The sequence below is a fragment of the Sus scrofa genome, chromosome 3 (genome assembly GCF_054392235.1).
Source record: "Sus scrofa isolate SSC_HxYL_T2T_F1_AM1 chromosome 3, Sscrofa_HxYL_maternal_Yorkshire_Landrace_v2.0, whole genome shotgun sequence".
Classification (NCBI taxonomy): Eukaryota; Metazoa; Chordata; class Mammalia; order Artiodactyla; family Suidae; genus Sus; species Sus scrofa.
In genome coordinates, this window is record NC_139385.1 from 47,705,981 (window position 1) to 47,726,515 (window position 20,535).

At 56.8% G+C, this 20,535-nt stretch overlaps 1 protein-coding gene across 4 annotated transcripts; it reads right to left on the bottom strand.

The window, feature by feature from the left end:
- Positions 1-6,090: 6,090 nt before the first annotated feature.
- On the bottom strand, positions 6,091-19,033 carry DECR2 (2,4-dienoyl-CoA reductase 2). Of its 4 annotated transcripts, none has more exons than XM_003124697.5 (9): positions 18,866-19,033; positions 14,760-14,828; positions 13,519-13,570; positions 12,516-12,651; positions 11,730-11,854; positions 11,568-11,661; positions 11,273-11,377; positions 10,692-10,882; positions 6,091-6,604 (listed from the first exon to the last, which is right to left on the bottom strand). In XM_003124697.5, exons 1-8 carry the CDS (start codon positions 19,027-19,029, stop codon positions 10,692-10,694), a joined length of 936 nt encoding a protein of 311 aa, XP_003124745.1. In that variant the 5' UTR covers positions 19,030-19,033; the 3' UTR covers positions 6,091-6,604. The 4 variants fall into 4 exon arrangements, with proteins under 4 accessions (XP_003124745.1, XP_003354699.1, XP_084874346.1 ...); XM_003354651.5 differs by having other exon boundaries at positions 10,692-10,909; XM_085018220.1 differs by lacking the exon at positions 18,866-19,033 and adding an exon at positions 14,966-15,182 and having other exon boundaries at positions 10,692-10,909.
- Between the last annotated feature and the right edge of the window lie 1,502 nt (positions 19,034-20,535).

A 20,535-nucleotide genomic window follows, 5' to 3' on the forward strand; every position in this document is an offset into this window, starting at 1 on the left:
GCCCCGCCCTCTGTCGGCCTGACGTCATCACGTCGCGCCGCCATCTGGCTCCGCCCCTCGCCGGGCTGCTATAAAGGCAGGCAGCCGCGCTGCGAAGCTGTGGGGCTGTATGTGGGTCTCCCTTCCTCTGCGGCACCGGGAGGCTGGGTGTAAAGGGGGCGAATGCGCTGGAAGGCAGCAACCCCGGGCGTGACGTCATGCACCCCCACACGCAACGCGGATGACTGCGTCTTGCCTGCATAAAGAGCTCCCTCAAATTGATAAGCAACGGATGCGATCCAACCGGGCGAGCGAAGTGCGCGTGACATCCTCCTCCCGCAACCGTGGCTCGCAGTCCCGGCCTGAGTGTGGAAGGGCCCTGAACATGCGGTCCCTCACTTGTGACCCAAGGAACGGGTGGCCCAACGCAGAGGCCTTTTTTAAAAATCTCGGACAGGAGTTCCCGTCGTGGCGCAGTGGTTAACGCATCCGACTAGAAACCATGAGGTTGCGGGTTCGGTCCCTGCCCTCGATCAGCGGGTTAAGGATCCGGTGTCAAGGTTGCAGACGCGGCTCGGATCCCGCGTTGCTGTGGCTGTGGCGTAGGCCGGCGGCTACAGCTCCGATTCGACCCCTAGTCTGGGAACCTCCATATGCTGCAGCTCCAATTAGACCCCTAGTCTGGGAACCTCCATATGCCACGGGTGCAACTGTAAAAAGAGAAAAAAAATTCACAGAATTGTATCACCAGAGAATGAATTTCACTGCGTGTAAATTATACCTTAGTAAAAAAATAATTTTTTAAAAAAATTATCCCTGTGTTTTCTTTTTCTTGTTTTCCTTATGTCCTCTGCCTTCCTCATGTCTTTAGAAAACACTAGCCCCCTAGGCCTTCCCCGAGTTCCAAAGAGTAAATTTAATTAGAAAAGTGAAAAAAAAATGTAGAAAGAAAGGAAAAGAGTCAAGCAGCAGACAGACAGAACAGTCAAGGAGCCTTAGTTAGCTCCTCCTCAAGGGGGCTATAGATCACTTTTTTTTTTTAGGGCCACACCTACAAACCCACGTCCTCATGGACAGTAGTCGGGTTCAATACCCCTAAGCCACAAGGGGAACTCCGATAGATCATCTTCCGAGCTGTTTTTTTGGGTTTTTTTTTTTTTTTGTCCTTTTGCCTTTTCTACAGCCTTACCCTGAATCATATGGAGGTTCTCGGGCTAGGGGTCTAATTGGAGCTGCAGGCCAAGCCTACACCAGAACCACAGCAACTCAGGATGCAACCCACACCACAGCTCACAGCAACGCCGGATCCTTAACCCACTGAGCAAGGCCAGGGATCGAACCCGAAACCTCGTGGATTCTTCGTCGGATTCGTTAACCACTGAGCCATGACAGGAACTCCCTTCAGACCTGTTTTGCAGAGGCTGAAACCCCACCAGGTGAAGAAGTTAAGTATATGGAGCCCACCAGCTCCTAGTCCCCAGACCAGCTGGAACGGAAGCCTGAGGATGCTGACTTGATTTCATCACCACCAGTCAATCATCAGAATATCCTCGAGCTGATCACGTGCCCCCTCCCTCACCCTGCCTTTAAAAGCCTTTTCCTGGAGTTCCCGTCGTGGCGCAGTGGTTAACGAATCCGACTAGGAACCATGAGGTTGCGGGTTCGGTCCCTGCCCTTGCTCAGTGGGTTAACGATCCGGCATTGCCGTGAGCTGTGGTGTCGGTTGCAGACGCGGCTCGGATCCCAAGTTGCTGTGGCTCTGGCGTAGGCCGGTGGCTACAGCTCCGATTCAACCCCTAGCCTGGGAACCTCCATATGCCGCAGGGGCGGCCCAAGAAATAGCAAAAAAAAGAAGACAAAAAAAAAAAAGCCTTTTCCTGAAAGCCTTTGGGAGGCTTGGGTCTTTGAGCCCCAGCCACCTGGACTCCTGGCTTGGCGCCTGCAGTAAACACTGCCCTTTCCTTCCTCACGACCTGGAGTCAGTCAAGTGGATTTGCTGCAGGCGTGCGGGCAGACCCAGGATTGGTTGGGTGACATCGCACTGGGGGGAGTTAGGGCTTCAACATATCAATTTGAGGGGACGTGACTCAGCCCATAGCAACTGGAAAGAGATATTTGAAACAGATGTAGCTGATAATGCATGTATTTCCACAATACACAAGAATTCTCCAAAGAACAGTGAAAGCACATCATGCGGTAGAAAAATGAGCAATAAACATGAATAAGCAGTTCCACAGGCAGAGACTCAATTGGCCAATAAACACGTTAAAAAGATGCTTAAGCCCACTGGTAGCCAAGGGAATGACCAAGGCTCGCATTGGACATCAAGTGGTAAAAATTTAAGCCAATACCACCAAGCATTCACAGGAATGATTCACCTGGAGGGCCGTGTCCCCCTCATTCTTACTGGGCACTTCTTTGTTGTCGTTTTTAGGGCCACATCTGCAGCATACGGAGGTTCCCTGGCTAGGGGTCTAATCGGAGCTACAGCTGCCGGCCTACACCGCAGCCACAGCCACGCAGGATCTGAGGCGTGTCTGCGACCTACACCACAGCTCATGGTAGTGCCGGATCCTGAACCCACTGAGCTAGGCCAGGGATCGAACCTGCATCCTCGTGGACCCTCGTCAGGTCCATTAACTGCTGAGCCACAACAGGAACTCCATTACCCGGCATTTCTGCTTCTCCACCATCAAATCCACTCGGAGGCAGGAAAGGGATGTTGGAGGCGGCATTGGTTTTCCTAGTTCCATGAAGAGGCTGCTGCGTGGGACATTATGAGCAGACTCAGCGGATGAACCGACATGGTGCCCATTTGCGTGGGCTGATGGCGACAAGCTGCGTGGCAAAGCGAGCTCCGGAACGGAGACCGTGTAATGCCGTCTTAGCAAAGTTTACAAACACTGCATCAGAGTTCCCCAGTGGAACAGCGGGTCAAGGATCCGGCCTTGTCACTGCTGGTCTGGCACGGGTTCGATCCCCAGCCCGGGAGCGTCTGCATGCCGCTGGCAGAGCCAAATGAATAAATAAACGAACCATCGATACAGGTATGGTTTTTAAACATCTTCATTTGCAGTAAAAAATACGAAAACAAGAGTGGGAAGGGGGAGGAGGCGACAGAGGAGGAAAGTGGTGAAAGGGAGCAGGACCTGAGCATTTACTTCCTTAAAAGACAGATGGACTGGGGACAGACAGGACAAAATACCTACACCTGGTAAACCTGGCTGGTGAGAACGTGGGTACGGTTCTTCAGAAAGTTTAAGAATTTCGGGAGTTCCCATCATGGCGCAGTGGTTAACGAATCCGACTAAGAACCACGAGGTTGCGGGTTCGGTCAGTGCCCTTGCTCAGTGGGTTAAGGATCCGGCATTGCCGTGACCTGTTGTGTAGGTTGCAGACACAGTTCAGATCCTGAGTTGCTGTGGCTCTGGTGTAGGCTGGCCGCTACAGCTCTGACTCGACCCCTAGCCTGGGAACCTCCACATGCTGTGAGTGCAGCTCTAAAAAGCAACAACAAATTCATAATTTTCATAATTAAACACTTTGAATTTAATTTTTCAATTTTATGGCCACAGATGGAAGTGCCGGGGCCATGGATTGAATCCAAGCCACAGCTACAGCAATGCTAGATCCTTAACCCACCTTGCTGGGCCAGGGATCAAACCTGTGTCCCACGGCTCCAGAGACGCTGTTGATCCCATTGGGTCACAGCAGGAACTCCTGCAGTTGGAGTCTTAATCCACTGTGCCATGGCAGGAACTCCTCAATGCCTTCTAAATTTAATGAGTAAATCCTCTACCCAGGAGTTCCCATCGTGGAGCAGCAGAAACAAATCCAACTAGGAACCACGTTTCTGGTTCGAACCCTGGCCTCGCTCAATGGGTTAAGGATCTGACATTGCTGTGAGCTGTGGCATAGGTTGCAAATTTGGTTCAGATCCTGTGTTGCTGTGGCTGTGGTGTAGGCTGGCAGCTGCAGCTCCAATCTGACCCTTAGCCTGGGAACCTTCATACACGGTGGGTAGGGCCCTAAAAAGCAAAATTAATTAATTAATTAATTAATTAAATCCTCTACCCAGAGTCACAAAGATATCCAGTCTACTGATGGTTTTTCCTTTCACAAGTATGTCTTCGAGCCATTTGGAGAGGGTTGGTTGGTTGGTTTCTGTCTTTTTGTCTTTTTGAGGGCTGACTCCGCAGCACATGGAGGTTCCCGGCTAGGGGTCCACTCAGAGCTGTAGCTGCCAGCCTGCGCCACAGCCACAGCAGCGCCAGGTCTTTAACCCACTGAGCGAGGCCAGGGGTCGAACCCACGTCCTCACGGACGTTTGTTAGATTCGCTTCCGCTGAGCCAGGATGAGAACTCCTGGCGGTTTTTTACTGTGATCTGAAATAGGCACCTGACTTCGCCTCTCACTTAACAAGCCCGTTTCCCAAACTCTCGTGTCCTTCCCGCCCATTTTTGTGAGCTCCCCTCTACCAGCCATTTGAACACGGAGTCGTTTGTGCCCAGGTAGGGTGAGGCTGGGAGCCCAGCCCAGAGGGGTGGGGAGCAGGTTCTGGGTGTCTAAAGAAGCCACATCGAGGAGTTCCCATCATGGCGCAGTGGTTGACGAATCCGACTAGGAACCACGAGGTTGCGGGTTCGATCCCTGACCTTGCTCAGTGGGTTAACGATCCAGTGTTGCCGTGAGCTGTGGTGTGGGTCGCAGACACTGCTCGGATCCTGTGTTGCTATGGCTCTGGCGTAGGCTGGCGGCTACAGCTCAGATTAGACCCCTAGCCTGGGAACCTCCATATGTTGCAGGAGCGGCCCAGAAATGGCAAAAAGAAAAAAAAAGAAGCCACGTCGGGGTTCCCGCTGTAGTGCGACAGTTCAGCTGCATCCTGGGAGCGCTGGGACACAGCTTTGATCCCTGGCCTGCACAGCAGGTTAAGGATTCAGCATTGTTGCAACTTTGGTGTAGGTGGCAACTGCGGCTCAGAGCTGATCTCTGGCCCAGGAGCTCCACAGGCCATGGAACAGCCAAAAAACAGGAAAAATGAAAAAGAAAGAAGCCCACTTCCCAAGGGGGACAGTTTCAGACGCACCCGTGGCAGGCCTTTCCTCACTGAGCACGAAGGGCCCTGCTGGGGGCTGGACATCTGTGCTGGGAGCAAAACTTCTGCCCAGAGCTCAAGGTCAAGGGGGAGCCATTCAGGGTCAAGGGGGAGTCTCATGCAGGGCACTTCAGGGAAGCTGGCCAGTGGTGGTCTCAGTGGCCCTCAGAGGTCAGAGGTGAGGGGCAGAGCACTATCCCGGAGGAAGGATCCTTCCGCAGGCCTGTGACAGCCAGGGTAAGGGGCCAGCGGGGCCGCCAGACAGCCTGCCACTGGGCACCCCAGGAGAGGGCTCTGAACCTGGCAGTGGGTCCAGATCCTCTGCCTCCTGTCCCATCTTTCAGCCCGGGGAGCCTCTACACCCTCACAGAATAGGCAGCCGTGCCCCCCAGGCCTGAGGTGCCATCCTGTCTGGGGCAGCAGCTCTTCCACAGTCACGAGGGGCAGGTGGGAGACAGGCGAGGGACAGGTGAGGGGTTACCAAGCAGCGAGAGCAAATGTTTTGCAGGCAATGGGTTTGCTTGTTTCTTGGCTGCACTTTCAGCTTACAGAATTTCCAAGGATTAAACCCACACCACAGCAGTGGGCCAAGTTGCCGCAGGGACAATGCCAGATCCTTGACCCAGTGCGCCACAAAGGAACTCCCCCTGATTGTGGTGGTGGTCACGGGTGCAGACAGGCCCAGGCTCACCAGCGTATGTACCATACTCCGTGCAGCCAACTGAATGTCCCTCATACCTCAGTCAAGCTATGAAAACCACTACCAGCCGAATCGTTTTAGTTGAGGAATAAACAGTTTAGTTTATCTAGCGTTAGATAAGCATTTTGGGTGGGGTCAGCACACCCAGAGCAGGGTCACGTTTAGGTCTGGACCCCAGGCACCCTCCCCGGGGCCGCCTGTAGCCATCCACAGGCCACACTCATGTTTACCGATACTTCGTCGGGGGAAGGGCCTTTTTATCACCTTCAAATTTGAGAAAGTACATTTCTTGGAGTAAAAATAGACCGTGCATTTGTAAGGCACAATTTAATACCTCCTGACTCAGCCGGGTTCGCATGATTTTCTTATTTTAACACTTCCTTCTGCAGTGGCTGCACCTGCTCCCTCCTGGTAGCAAAGGCATCTCCAGTTCCAGTCGCCATGGAGCCCACGGGCCGCCCCCACCATGCCTCCCCAGCAGCCACATCCACGGCTCGCACCCAGGCCGGGTGCTGAGGACCAGGCGGGGGGGGGCGGGGTTCCTGAGCGGATTCGGAACTTCCTTTCCGAAAGGAACCTCGCAGGTCACAGGTTCCCGAGGTGAAGCTCTCACATCACCTCCCACTGGGTAAAAGTGTCCAGATTACGTCCGGGGGCGGAGGAGCTGGCGGTTAATTCCACTTCTTCCCGGCCAACATTCCTTCTTCCTCCTCCAGCAGATGCCAGGCGGGTATCGTGTGGGGTCAAGATGCTCTCAGGTCTGGATGTGATGGGTGTCCCCCAGATACTCCAAAATTTGGAAATAGAGCCATTCTTTGTAAACCAGCTATAATGGAAAAAAAAATAAAAGTCATTATATAAAAAAATTAAAATAAATAAAAAGCCATTCTCCAAGAGGTCAGCTAGTAAGCCCTGCAATGACTGTGTGTGTCACCTAGGAAAGAACACACGACCAGTTAACTCAACAACGGAAGAGTCATGGACGAGTTCCTGCGGCGGCTCCCCGGAAACAAAGCTGAGGATGCGGGGTCGATCCCTGGCCTTGCTCCATGGGTTCACAATCTGGTGTTGTCACGAGATGTGGTGTAAGTCACAGGTGTGGCTCGGACCCCACGCTCGTCGTTGTGGCTGTGGTGGAGGCCGGCAGCCTCAGCTCCAATTTGAACCCTAGCCTGGGAACCTCCATATGCCATGAGTGTGGCCCTAAAAAGCAAAAGAGAGAGAGAGAGAGAGAGAGAGACCTCTCTCTGCTGACAAAGTAAAAGAGGCCTAACCCCCCGGGACCTGAACCTGAACCCGAGCCCAGCAATGTCCTGGCTGGGGGCTGTTTCTTTGACGCGCCGGTCAGAACCAACAAGGAAAAGCCAGGTCCAAAGAGGGGTCCGGTCCCCACGAGGCCTCAGGGACAGAAGAGCCGAGTCGGGCAGCGTTCCGGCCCTGGGGTGTGAGCAGGCAGCCTCGGCCAAAACTGCCAAGGCCCTTGGGCTTCAGCAGCAAGGGGACCTGAGGTGCACAGTGACCGCCAGATCCCACACTGGCCTCCAGTTAGCTGGCTTGGTGGGATGCCAGCTCACACACGTATCCTAGAGGCCCCGGGAGCTACCAGGTTCCTGTGCTGCAATCAAGTCCCGGCCAGAGTTCACTCAGAGCCAGAGCCTGACCCCAGGGCAGGATCATGCTTCTGCGCCAGGAGCTGGGGCCTGAGTCCGACGGGAGAGCTGTCCTCCCAGGGAGCTACAACCTGGAGGCAGAGAGCAGGTGGCAGCGAGGGAGGGCAGCTTCACGGGGCGGGTGGAGGAAGAGCCTCCCAAGTGCAGCTTTGGCCCCAAGCTCCAGGGCACCTCCTTGGAGCCTGAGAAGGAGCCAGGCTCTCCTCCCACAGCCCCTGTTGCAGCACACAGCAGAGACAGCCTGTTACCTGAGGGGGAGGCCCGAGGGGCCTCGCCCAGCCCTCTGCCCAGCCTGACCCCAAGGTCCACGGTGCTCCCTCAAGAGGGCGCAGGCCCCAGGGCAGAGTCAGGGATGAGCAGCCCAGGCTGGGGGCTCTGACCACCCCAAGGAAGGCGTGTTCTGGCCCAGAGGAAGGGGGTTCTGCCTTGCCGAGTGCTTGGGGACCATCACCTCTCCGATTCCCAGCAGGCCTGCGTTGGGGCTGGGAGGAAATGCGGGCAGGCCAGGATGTCTGCATGAAGTCACCCTCAGCATCCCTGGCCGGCTCCACAGTGCCTGGAGCCACCAGAGACCCATGTGGGGCCGGTGCCAGCTCAGAGACCCAGAACAACGCAGCAGGACTGCCAGGCCTTTCCGCGGTGGTGGCAGATAAAGCTAGTCCATGCCCGCCAGGCTGTACCAAGTTACCATGGCAACAGCAAGAGTGGGCAAAGGAACCCCCAGATTGTTTGCCTAAAGCAATTTTAAGGTCCACTGCCTCAGGGTGACGCTTTGGGACACTCTCGGCAACACGCAGGGGTCAGTCATGTGTTTGGTCAGCAGATACAAGCGGCATGAGCAGGTTCTGGAAGGCCCACCTCCGAGGTGGGTGCCCTCTGCTCCAGCTGTGCTGGGTGTTGTTTTTGCTGGGTTTTTTTTTGGCTGCACTTGTGGCATACAGAAATTCCCAGGCCAGGAGTTCCTGTTGTGGCACAGTGGAAACGAATCCGACTAGGAACCGTGAGGCTGCCGTTTCGATGCCTGGTCTTGCTCAGCGGGTTAAGGATCCAGTGTTGCCGTGAGCTGTGGTGCAGGTCACAAGCGTGGCTCAGCTCGGATCTGGCGTGGCTGTGGCTGTGGTGTAGGCTGGAAGCTGTAGCTCCGATTTGATTCCTAGCCTGGGAACCTCCATATGCAGCAGGTGTGGCCCTAAAAAGAAAAAAAGCAAAAGAAATTCCCAGGCCAGGGATCAAACCCAGGCTACAGCTGCAACCCGTCCGACAGCAGAGACAATGCCGGATCCTTAACCCACTGCGTTTTGCCAGTTGTACCTACCGTTCTAAAAAGCAGTGAAGCACCCTCACTTCATGGAAGGGCTCCCCAAGCTGGCAAGGCCGGGAGCTCAGCCTCCACAGCTGAGGCTTCAGAATCCTAACCACGGTTCACATGATTTCCTGGGCCTCCTCGCCAGCTCGCCATGGAGGCCACCAGCCTCAGCAGCCAGCAAGGGACACCCGCCAGGTATGCCCGTGGCCCGTGAGGCAGCCTCGAGCAGTAAAGGGTATTTCTGGGTGTGTCTCCGAGGCCAGCATCTGTTTCAGAAGACTGAAGATCTGGAGTTCCCGTCGTGGTGCAGTGGTTAACAAATCCGACTAGGAACCATAAGGTTGCGGGTTCGGTCCCTGCCCTTGCTCAGTGGGTTGACGATCCAGCGTTGCCGTGAGCTGTGGTGTAGGTTGCAGACGCGGCTCGGATCCCACGTTGCTGTGGCTCTGGCATAGGCCAGTGGCTCCAGCTCCGATTCGACCTCTAGCCTGGGAACCTCCATATGCCGCGGGAGTGGCCCAAAGAAATAGCAAAAAGACAAAAAAAAAAAAAAAAAAAAAAAAAAGACTGAAGATCTGCCCTCACCAGTGTGGATGGAAGAGGGGGAGGTTCCCTGACTCTCAGCTGAAGCTGGACTGTCCACCTTTGGCCCTTGGCCGTCGGAGGCCCCGGCTCTCGGGCCTCTGCTGTCTGGGGCTCTGGTTACAGACGGCGCATCCTGGGACTTCTCAGCCCACAGTCACACAAGCCAGTCCCGAGAAAAAGGGTCACATGCATCTCTTTACACCCTCCCAATCCACGGCTCGGGAGAACCCGGAGGAGCAGGCTCTCACGGAACCTGCCCTCGAGCGAAGCCACGGTGGAGCCCCAGGCCTTTTTTCTCTTTTTTGGCCACTCGGGTCGGGTTGGGCACTCAGGCTGGGCGGGGCGCAGGTCCCCGGAGCCCTGCTCCCCTATAGAGACGCGAGCAGACACAGGGTGTGGCGAGCAGGATGCTGCGGTTCCCCGGCAGAGCCGATAGGGCAGCAGGTAGCCAGGCTTGTGCACCTCCCGGGGGGTGGGGAGTGGGGCATCGGCCCCGTCTGCCCTCTCACACCTGCCCACGATGAGCGTTCCAGCTCCAGCCACTGGATCGCCAGCCCAGGGTCCACACCCTCCCACTGGCTGCCCGGCTGCCACTGGCACTGATGTGTCTGCAGGCAACCCAACCCCAGAGGGCCAGAGGAGAGGGCCTCTCAGCGTCACCTGAGCCTACAAGCAAGCCCAGCTCCGAGAGGCCGGGGGTCATCGGGGAGCCCGCTCCACCTGCAGCTGCACAACGTGATTGCCCGCTGTGAGCTGCTAGGGTGTCCCCCCACCACACCAACCCCTGGACCCTGGGAGGGGACAGGAGCCAGCCAAGTCCTAGAAGGTTCCTGCTACCACCCTGTGACGGGGACCTGGAGGCGTGCGGGCCAGGCCCCATCGAGGGGGTTCATCTCCTCAGCCCTCGTCCTCAGCCCGCCTCCCGCCTCCCGCCTCCGAACCAGGGCGATCACACAGCCCTCACGGGCTGGCCTCTGCCCTCGGAGTGGCTGGGGAGGAGGAGGGCGGGGCAGGGACATTCTGCCCCTGGCCCCATGGCCCAGCAAGCCCACCAGCCTCAGAGAGGGTCACCGGGGGAGCTTCCAAAGGGAAGGAGTCTCCCGTCTGCTTCGGGCAAGCAGTCAGCCGGGCAGGGGAGGCCCCAGTCAGCCAGGCAGCACCACGCGCTGGCCCTCCAGGCACCACTCAGCTTCCCGGCAAAGACCCTCCCGGCCCTGCCCCGGTGTGGAGCAAGGACGTGCCGAGAACACATCTAGAAGCCCACGGAAGAGACGGAGGGGTAAGCCATCGGCTGAGCAGGGCCCACAGGGGTAAGGACACAGGTGACCCGGGAAGTGGGAGGGGCACATCACCTAGAGCTTCGCAGAGACGGATCCGAAGGCCGCCAGCATCTTGACGTCGTTAGGGAATGTCATCCAGGTCCCGCCATCAACCACCAGCACGGCTCCCGTCACATAGGACGCCAAGGGGCTGGCCAGGAAGAGGGCGCTGTGGGCCACCTCTGTCTTGTTGCCCAGCCTCTGCTGGGGGCCGGCCAAGGTCTCTGTATGCAAGCCAGCATTCAGGCCGCCTGGGAGGGAGGGACGCTCAGCTCCTGCAAGCCCCAGGAGCCCGGGGCCCTCCCTGTCCCCTCCCAGCTTTCCTTGAACCCGGGGATGCTGGGGCAGTGCTACCATCATCCTGGTGGAGCAGGAACAGGCCAGATACAGACCCTCACCCGGCAAGGCCCTGAATTTCAACGGGGCCCCACCTGGTGTCTGGCTCACACAACAAGGCCAGCAGCCCTTGGCCTTGAGTTTGAGGGAGCAGCTGCCCAAGTCCAGCTGAGCATCAGTCCACCACGGGGGGTGTGCTAGCCGTCCCCCGGCCGAGGATGGACTCTGGGCCTGCACCGACCCCAGCCCCATCCCAGCCAGGTCGGAGAGGAGCTCACCCAGCCGCCGGAAACCCTCTGTGCCACTGATGGGGCCCAGGGCGAGGCTGTTGACACGGATGTTCTGGGGGGCCCACTCCACAGCCAGGTGCCGCGTCATGGCATCTGCACAGGAGGAGACGGGTGTGAGGCGGCAACTCTGCCATCGGGGTGGCCCAGGTGCGGGGAGGGGCTCAGGGCCCGGCCTCTGCACTGCCCGCTGCGGGGCTCGGCTTCACGTGAACAGGGCAGGCCTCCAGGGACGGGCAGGAGCGGGGCCCGAACCCAGGCGGGCAGACCAGGGGAGTGCTCGTACCCACGGCCGCCTTGGCAGAGCCTGCATGCACTTGGAGCACCTGCCCCCGGGTACCAAGGGTCGCGGTGATGTTCACAATCACCCCACCGTGGTCCTGCAACACACGAGGAGAGCAGTGAGGGGGTGGCCAGAAGCAGGGGTGCCTAGCCATAGGCCACTCACCCGGAAGAACTTCTCGTAGAGCACGCGGCACATGTTGAAGGTGCCCAAGGTGTCGGTGTCCAGCACGGCCTTGAAGGCGTTGGGGGACAAGGCGCTGGCGGGGCACAGGAAGTTCCCAGCTGCACCTGCGGGTGAGAGGCAACAGCAGTGGCACTGGACCCCCAGGCGGCTGAGGCAGCTGGACCCTCAGGGTGGTCCGACAGGGAAGGAGACCTGAGCATCTGGAGAAATTCTGGAACGAGAGACTGGACGGGGGCTATGGTATGGGTTGGACGGTGTCACTCAAACAGGCAGGGCATGGAGTTCCCGCCATGGCGGAGCTGAAACGCATCCGACTAGTCACCGTGAGGTTGCGGGTTTGATCCCCGGACTCGCTCAGTGGGTTAAGGGATCCGGTGTTGCCATGAGCTGTGGGGAAGGTCGCAGATGTGGCTCGGATCCTGCATTGCTGTGGCTGTGGTGCAGGCCGGCAGCTGTAGCTCCGATTAGAGCCCTAGCCTGGAAACCTCCGTATGCCACGGGTGTGGCCCTAAAAAGCAAAAAACAACAAAAAAAAGCTTTTCATTATTTTTTTACCCTCCTTTTTCTTTAAGGGGGAATTTCAGGACACCAGAGTGGTCCCGTCTGTGGTTCAGCCTAGTTCAGGACCTATGTGCTCGGGTTAGGCGTACGGATCCAGAAGGAACCGAGGCGGCCCGGGGCAGGGCCTGCAGGCAGGGCAGTTCTGGGGCCTCCAAACAGGGCACCTGGCCTCGCTGGCCGACCGGAGGCCTGGCGGTGACTCACAGTTTACGAGGATGTCGACCTTTCCCAACCCCTGCAGGGCCTGCTCCACGGCTGCCACGATTGTCGCGGGCACTCGGACATCCAGCGATAACGGAAGGCACGTCTGGCCAGTGGCAGCAGCCAGCTTTCTAGCAGCCTAGAGCCAGACAGGGAGAGAGGGGTGGGCGGCAGCCTGGGGAACCTTGGCCTGGAGGACAAGCCCCTGCAGAATCCGAGCAGGAGTATGATAAGCCCAGTTCCCCACAAAAGGGGGCTCTGAGGCCGAAACCTCTGAGGCACAGTCACAGGTGGCCACCTCCCAGGGCCACAACCCCTGGTGGAAGCTTCCCAAACATCCTGCATGCTCTCCCCTCTCGTCACCCTCCAGGGCATGGGTCACCGGTCACTGTCAACGGCAGTGCCAGCAGACGTCCAGTCCCTGCCCAGAGACCGGCCGTGGCAGTGGGGAGGCTCCCCTCACGACCCTGGCGAGCCCAGAGGTCTCTCTTGGGGCCTCAGTAGCACCCAGCTTAAGGCCACGCACAGGACCCGATAATTAGCTTCTTTGAAAAGACAAGAGGGGAGTTCCCATTGTGGCGCAGGGGAAACGAATCCGACTAGGAACCACGACGTTGCAGGTTTGATCCGGGGCCTCACTCAGTGGGTTAAGGATCCAGTGTTGCCGTGAGCTGTGGTGTGGGTCACAGACGCGGCTCAGATCTGGCATTGCTGTGGCTCTAGCGTATGCCAGCAGCTGAAGCTCTGATGAGGCCCCTAGCCTGGGAACCTCCATATGCCACGGGTGCGGCCCTCAAAAGCCAAAAAAAAAGAGAAAAAAAAAGACAAGAGGGGAGTTCCCTGGTGGCCTAGCATGCTGCGGGTGTCCCCAGAGGCCACGTCCACTGAAGCTGTCTGAAAGAGGAGCAGGTATCGGCATAAACACCCTCTGCACCCAGGACCCTCCAGGCCCAGGTTCCCAGCCCCCAAAGCCACCCCAGACACAGGGGGGGGGGGGGTCCCTCACCGTCGACACTCTCGGGAGACTTCTGCTGGCGATGACCGTGTGGCAGCCGTGCCTGCAAAGCCAGAGGGCAGGCGTGAGGGCAGCAAGGTGGGAGGAGGCTGGACTCTAAGCAAAGCCCCCCACCCACCCAGGGTCTCTGGGGCAAATACACCAGCCGAGGGCCGAAGGCACAGTGGGCAGAGGATGTGGGGGTGAGCAACCGTGGTGGGACCTCGGGTGGGCAGCCACCATGTCTCTCGGGCAGACACGGACGTGGTCCTGCCGCAAACACCATGTGAACCGCCGTGCACTCAGACAGAGGGCCCAGGCTCTGCACGAGGCCCGCTGGGTGGCTGTCCCTGCGGCTGCACTGAGGGACACCGAGCCCACTCTGAGGCCGGGGCAGCTCTCCTGCCTCCCCTCCTGACAAACTCAGTGGTAGAAGCAGCCACCACCTGCTGAGCCAGTCCCACCGAGACCTCCCAACACTCCCAGCACAGCCGGCCACGCTCTGCTCAGGGAAGCAGCGAAGCTTTCAGCTCCGGAAAAAGGTTCACCCGGAGTGGAAGAATCCCCAAGTCTGGTCCAGGCAGACCACAGCTCTGAAAAGCAGGGCCCTGGAGGAAAGCCGCTTCAGCCCCCCACCCCAACCTAACGCTGGACCCCTCCTAGGTGGGGGTGACCAATTGTGACCTGGGCCTGAGGTCACAGGACTTGTGTCCCATGCTCTGCCAAGCACTAGGGTCCGACTCGGCCCACCCTGACCTGGATGGTCCTGCAGTCTCGTTACCTTAACTTCTTGAACCTTTGCCTAAGTGGGGCTGCCGGAGTTCCCGTCGTGGCGCAGTGGAAACGAATCCGACTAGGAACCACGAGGTTGCCGGGTCGATCCCTGGCCTTGCTCAGTGGGTTAAGGATCCAGCATTGCCGTGAGCTGTGCCGTAGGCCACAGATGTGGCTCGGACCCCACGTTGCTGTGGCTGTGGTATAGGCCGGCAGCTGTAGCTCCGATCAGACCCCTAGCCTGAGAACCTCCATATGCCACAGGGGCAGCCCTAAAAAGCAAAAAAAAATATGGGGCCGCTGAGGCCAGAGCCAAAAGTCTAGACTAACCTCAAGGAGATGCTGGAGCCCTCCCATATGCTCCCTGAAGGCCCTCGGCCTGGAGGGGTCCCAGCGCCCACCGGCACATCGCCCGGATCCCAGGGGCTCCGTGCAAGCAGGGGTGGGGAGGAGCCCGGGGCCCAGGGCGCGGTGCCTACCGCATGAAGAGCTCAGCAATCCGGAACCCGATTCCAGAGCCACCGCCCGTGATGAAAGCCACCTTGTCCCTGAGAGAAAACAGAGGTTCTTTAAAGAGGCCCCTGTTTGACTGGGGGTCGGGGGAGGTGCTCTTGGCCGGTGACCCCCAGCCCTGGGCACATCTATCAGACCCAAGAAACGCTGCTTGTTGAATGAAAGGCTGCACCTGTAGCATGTGGTCTTCCTGGCCAGGGATGGACGCCAGCTGCAGTTTCAACCGACTGCTAGTCACAGTGGGAATTCCCGAAGTCAGTCTTTTTTTTTTTTTTAATTTCTTTTGTCTTCTTGCCTTTCCTAGGGCCACTCCCGCAGCATATGGAGGTTCCCAGACGAGGGATCTAATCAGAGCTGGAGATGCCAGCCTACACCACAGCCACAGCAACGCGGGATCCGAGCTGCGTCTGCAACCTACACCACAGCTCACAGCAACACCAGATCCTTAACCCACTGAGCAAGGCCAGGGATCGAACCCGCAACCTCATAGTTCCTACTCAGATTCGTTAACCACTGAGCCACGACAGGAACTCCAGATTTTTTTATTTAAATTTTTTAAAATGATTTTTATTTTTTCCATCATAGCTGGTTTACAGATTTTTTTTTTTAATCTTTTTCTTTTTAAGGCCACACCACCTGCAGCACATGGAGGTTCCCAGGCTAGGGGTCGAGTCAGAGCTGTAGCCGCCAGCCTACACCAGAGCCACAGCAACATGGGATCCAAGCCGCGTCTTCAACCTACACCACAGCTCACGGCAACACCGGATCCTTAACCCACTGATCGAGGCCAGGGATCGAACCCTAATCGATAAGTTACTGCTGATCCACAACAGGAACTCCTTATTTTAAAAATTGCTATTATGTATTTTTCTTTTTTTGGCCACCCTGTGGCATGTGGAGTTCCCGGGCCAAGGATCAGATGCAAGGCACATTTTCAACCTATGCTGAAGCTGCAGAAATGCTGGATCCTTTCACCCAGGTTGCCAGGCTGGGGATCAAACTTGTGTCCCAGCGCTGCAGAGAAGCTGCCAATCCCAGTGAGCCACAGCAGAAACTCCTTTTTTTTGTTTTTTTGGGGGGTGTACATCTGATGCATGTAGAAGTTCCCTGGTCAGGACTTGAACCTGAACCACAGCAGGGACCCGGGCTGATGCAGTGACAGTGCTGGATCCTTCACCCGCTGCACTACAGGAGAACTCAAAAACACTGCTTTTTAAAGCCTGCATTCCTAGGCTTTCTGGATCTTTGGGGGAAATTACTTCAACCTAAAAATCTCTATTCAGAAAGTTATCAGAATTGCCTCATGGCTCAGGGATTAAGGATCCAGCATTGTCACTGCTGTGGCTCTGGTTACAGCTGTGACACAGGTTTGATCCCCGGCCTGAGAACTTCCATAGGTGTCAGGTATAGCCCAAAAGAGGTTTTCAATTAAAACCTGTTGGAGACCATGGAAACTGCTGAACGATGCAGTAAACAAACTTGGGGAGTTCCCGTCGTGGCGCAGTGGTTAACGAATCCGACTAGGAACCATGAGGTTGAGGGTTCGATCCCTGCCCTTGCTCAGTGGGTCAAGGTTCCGGCGTTGCCGTGAGCTGTGGTGTAGGTCGCAGACGCGGCTCGGATCCCGCGTGGCTGTGGCTCTGGCATAGGCTGTCAGCTACAGCTCCGATTCGACCCCTAGCCGGGGAACCTCCATATGCCGCAGGAGCGGCCCAAGAAATAGCAAAAAGACAAAAAAAAAAAAAAAAAAAAAAAAAAAAAAAAAAACTTGGCCTACGTGCAAGAGCACAGCCACTAAGAGGGCCCTTTCTCACCACCTGCCCCTGATTTTGCTCATGAACCTACATCACCTTCCCCAATAAGTCATGTGGGCTAAGCCTAGGCACCTGTGTTCTGCGGAACAGAGGGCTTCCTGGTCCCCCCCCCCCCTCTAGATGTAAAAGAGTCTTGTGTGTTTTATTATGCCGCGCCATCCCTCTTCCGGGATCTCCCGCTGCCCTGCAGCGCTGGACGTGGCAGTCCCTGGGGGAAAGTGAACCAGGCATGGCTTTCTTGACATAAGAGGAGCCATTTCTGGCCTAAGCCAGTTGGTGATCTAAGCCTGGCCACAGTGCTTGTCTTTGAATAGGTCCCAAAAGAATCCAAGAGTTGGAGTTCCCATCGTGGCTCAGTGGTTAACGAATCCGACTAGGAATCATGAGGTTGCAGGTTCGATCCCTGGCCTTGCTCAGTGGGTTAAGGATCTGGTGTTGCCGTGAGCTGCAGTGTAGATCACAGACACTGCTCGGATCCCGTGTTGCTGTGGCTGTGGCGTAGGCCGGTGGCTACAGCTCTGATTCAACCCCTCGTCTGGAAACCTCCATATGCCACGGGAGTGGCCCTAGAAAAGGCAAAAAGACAAAAAAAAAAAGAATCCAAGAGTTCCCGTGGTGGCACAGCGGAAACGAATCTTACTAGGAACGAGGTTGTGGGTTCGATCCCTGGCCTCGTTCAGTGGGTCAAGGATCTGACATTGCTGTGGGAGTGGTGTAGGTCACAGATTCGGTTGGGATCCCTTGTTGTTGTGGCTGTGGTGTAGGCCAGCAGCTATACTCTGATTAGACCCCTAGCCTGGACCCCTCCATATGCCGCAGGTGCAGCCCTAAAAAGCAAAAAAAAAAAAAAAAAAAAAAGAAATTCCAGAAACTGGGAGTTCCCGTCTTGGCACAGTGGAAACAAATCCAACCAGTATCCATGAGGACCCAGGTTCACTCCCTGGCTTTGTTCAGTGGGTTAAAGATTGGCGTTAGGAGTTCCTTTCGTGGCTCAGCTGTTAACCAAGCCAACTAGGAGCCAAGAGAATGTGGGTTGGATTCCTGGCCTCACTCAGTGGGTTAAGGATCCCACACTGCCGTGAGCTTCAGTGTAGTTGGCAGACGAGGCTCCCGATCCAGTGTTGCTGTGGCTGTGCCATAGGCAGGCAGCTGAAGGTCTGATTTAACCCCTAGCCTGGGAACTTCCATATTCCATGGGTACGGCTAAAGAAAAAAAGAATACAGAAACTGTTGTCAGATTAAGTAGCAACACCAAAGATCAAGATTAGCCTGAAGCACTCAACCACTCAGTCAATTGGAACCAAAAAGCTGATAAAGTAACCTTTTCTGGAGTTCCCGTCGTGGCACAGTGGTTAACAAATCTGACTAGGAACCATGAGGTTGCGGGTTCGGTCCCTGCCCTTGCTCAGTGGGTTAACGATCCGGCGTTGCCGTGAGCTGTGGTGTAGGTTGCAGACGCGGCTCGGATCCCTCGTTGCTGTGGCTCTGGTGTAGGCCGGTGGCTGCGGCTCCGATTGGACCCCTAGCCTGGGAATCTCCATATGCCGCGGGAGCGGCCCAAGAAATAACAGAAAAAAAAAAAAAGTAACCTTTTCTGATTCTCCTGACTTCAGTCACCTAAAGTTTGGACTCTGTCAACCAGCCAAGCGCCTTCATGAAGTAACATGTACACTTAGATTAAAATTGACCCAACTCCTTCTTTCTTTTTTCTTTTTTTTTTTTTTGTCCTTTTAGGGCCGCACCTGACGTACAAGGAAGTTTCCAGGCTAGGGTCAGATCCGAGCTGTAGCTGCCTGTCCCTGCCACAGCCACCTGGAATCCGAACGGCCTCTGTGACCTACACCACAGCTCACTGCGACGCCAGATCTTTAACCCATTGGGCAAGGCCAGGGATCAAATCTGGGTCCTCATGGATAATAGTTGGACGCTTACGGCTGGGCCAGAACAGGAACTCCAAAACTTCCCCAAGTAACAAATTCTTCCTTCTCCCCACGTTTGGTTTGGTCGCGCTGCACACTCTCAGGATTACCAGTAAATACCCACCACCGGCCAAGACAAACAGAATGTGCTGCAGATTCCAAAGACCAGAACACTAGCACCTGCATCTAACTACCGGGCACCCAGACATGTGGATAGTCTGGTTGCAAGACATGGGATCCTCACACGTCCCAGGAAAACCGCAGTACCCTGCCGCCCGCACCCCAGGCGCCCGCGGACCCCTGCCCCGCTCCCTGGGGCGCCCCTGATGCGGCCCTCACTGAAGCAAGTCCGGGCAAAACAGGTGGCGATACTCCGGCAGACAGTCGTCCTCTGCAACGTCGGGCGGTAGGTGGGTCATGGCGATCGCTGTGGCCTGGACAGCGAAGAGCGCGGACTGGGAGGATCTGGATGGCACGCTCTGCCCCCGGAGACGCGCAGACATCTGCGGGCGCACACCTCAGCGGCCCGTCCAATCAGTCTCGCCCAGCCCGATTCCAAGGAAGCCCCGCCCCGTTGCCCGCCCACCCCGCGCGCCTCCTTTAAAGGCCCCGCCCACTCCTCAGGAGCCCCGCCCCCATACCGCCTGGCACGCTCCCCCACGCCGCGACCGCACAGCCTGCTGGGATTGAAAGTCGGTCCCGGCTCCTGAGCAGGCGCAGTGCAGCCGGCCAGGTCTCAGGGCGGGGTCTGGGTGAGGCGGCGGGTGGGGGGGCTCTTATTAGACCGGGAGGACTCGGTGCCTGGGGCGGAGCCAGCTGGACGCAGAAACAGACCGTTGGTTCCTGGACTTTGGCCTCGCTGTGCTTTTAAGACACCTGATCTAAGCACGCCCCACGTTTAAAAGCTCTTTCGTCCTGGACGCGCCCCTCCTCGCATAAAAGTGACACAGGAAAAGACGGAAGGGGACTAGAGCCATGAAATCTGGAAGGCCGTTCCCTGCAGTGACTAGCCCCATAGGCAGCTCCCAACATGACCCTTTGTGGCCAGTGAAGGTCAGGGAGTTCCTGAGGTGGCAAATGGAAGCGAATTGGACTAGTAACCATGAGATTGTGGGTTCGGTGCCCGGCCTCGCGCAGTGAGTTAAGGATCTGGTGTTGCCCTGTGGTGTAGGTCGCCCATATGACTCTGATCCTGCCTTGCTGTGGCGCAGGCCCACAGCTGTAGCTCTGATTTGATCCCTAGCCTGGGAACCTCCATATGCCTCGGGTTGTGCCCTAAAAAGAAAAAAGAAAGGTCAGGACACTGGAGTTGGGAGTTCCCATCAGGGCACAGTGGGAACAAAACAAATCTGACTAGTATCCATGGGGATGTGGGTTCCATCCCTGGGCTTGCTCAGTGGGTCAGCGATCTGGCGTTGCCACAGGCTGTGGTGTAGGTCGCAGACACGGTTCGGATCCCTTGTGGCTGTGGCACAAGCCAGCAGCTGTAGATCTGATTTGACTCCTAGCCTGGGTACTTCCACATGTCGAGGGTGCATCACCCCCACAAACAAAGCAAAAACAAACAAACTTCAGGATACTGGAGTTTCCTTGCTGTGGGGCAAGGGGATTGGCCGTGTCTCTGCAACACTGGGATGCAGGTTCAATACGCAGGCAGACCCAGTGGGTTGGTGCAGTGGCTTGCAGCTGTAGCTTGGATCTGTTCTCAAGCTAGGAGCAACAAATGCCAATGAAGTTGTGAGAAGTGAACTACGGCTCTGGCCTGGCAGGTATAATGATGTGCAGTGTCACTGTGACAGGTGATCGGGGACACAGCTGGGGATGAAGTGTGAGCGACATGTGTAGTGTCACTGCAGTCACCAGGCTTTCTGCCTCAGCCCCCTGCCTTCCCCTTCCTGCTACCCCCCCATCCTGTCCATAGCTCCAGGACTCGTCTCGGGTTCCCCAGATTTCAGACAGGTCCCTGGAGCTCTGCCAATCTCATACACTCGACAGGGTCACTGATGCCC

Bases quoted from the DNA above. Each gene is read 5' to 3' on its own strand.
- DECR2 (XM_003354651.5), bottom strand. From the start codon at position 19,029: ATGTCTGCGCGTCTCCGGGGGCAGAGCGTGCCATCCAGATCCTCCCAG. The intron at 14,829-18,865 runs GTGAGGGCCGCA...GTTTTCTCTCAG, and splicing joins TTTTGCCCGGACTTGCTTCA to GGACAAGGTGGCTTTCATCA. The intron at 10,910-11,272 runs GTGAGCTCCTCT...CCTCCCTCCCAG, and splicing joins AGAGGGTTTCCGGCGGCTGG to GCGGCCTGAATGCTGGCTTG.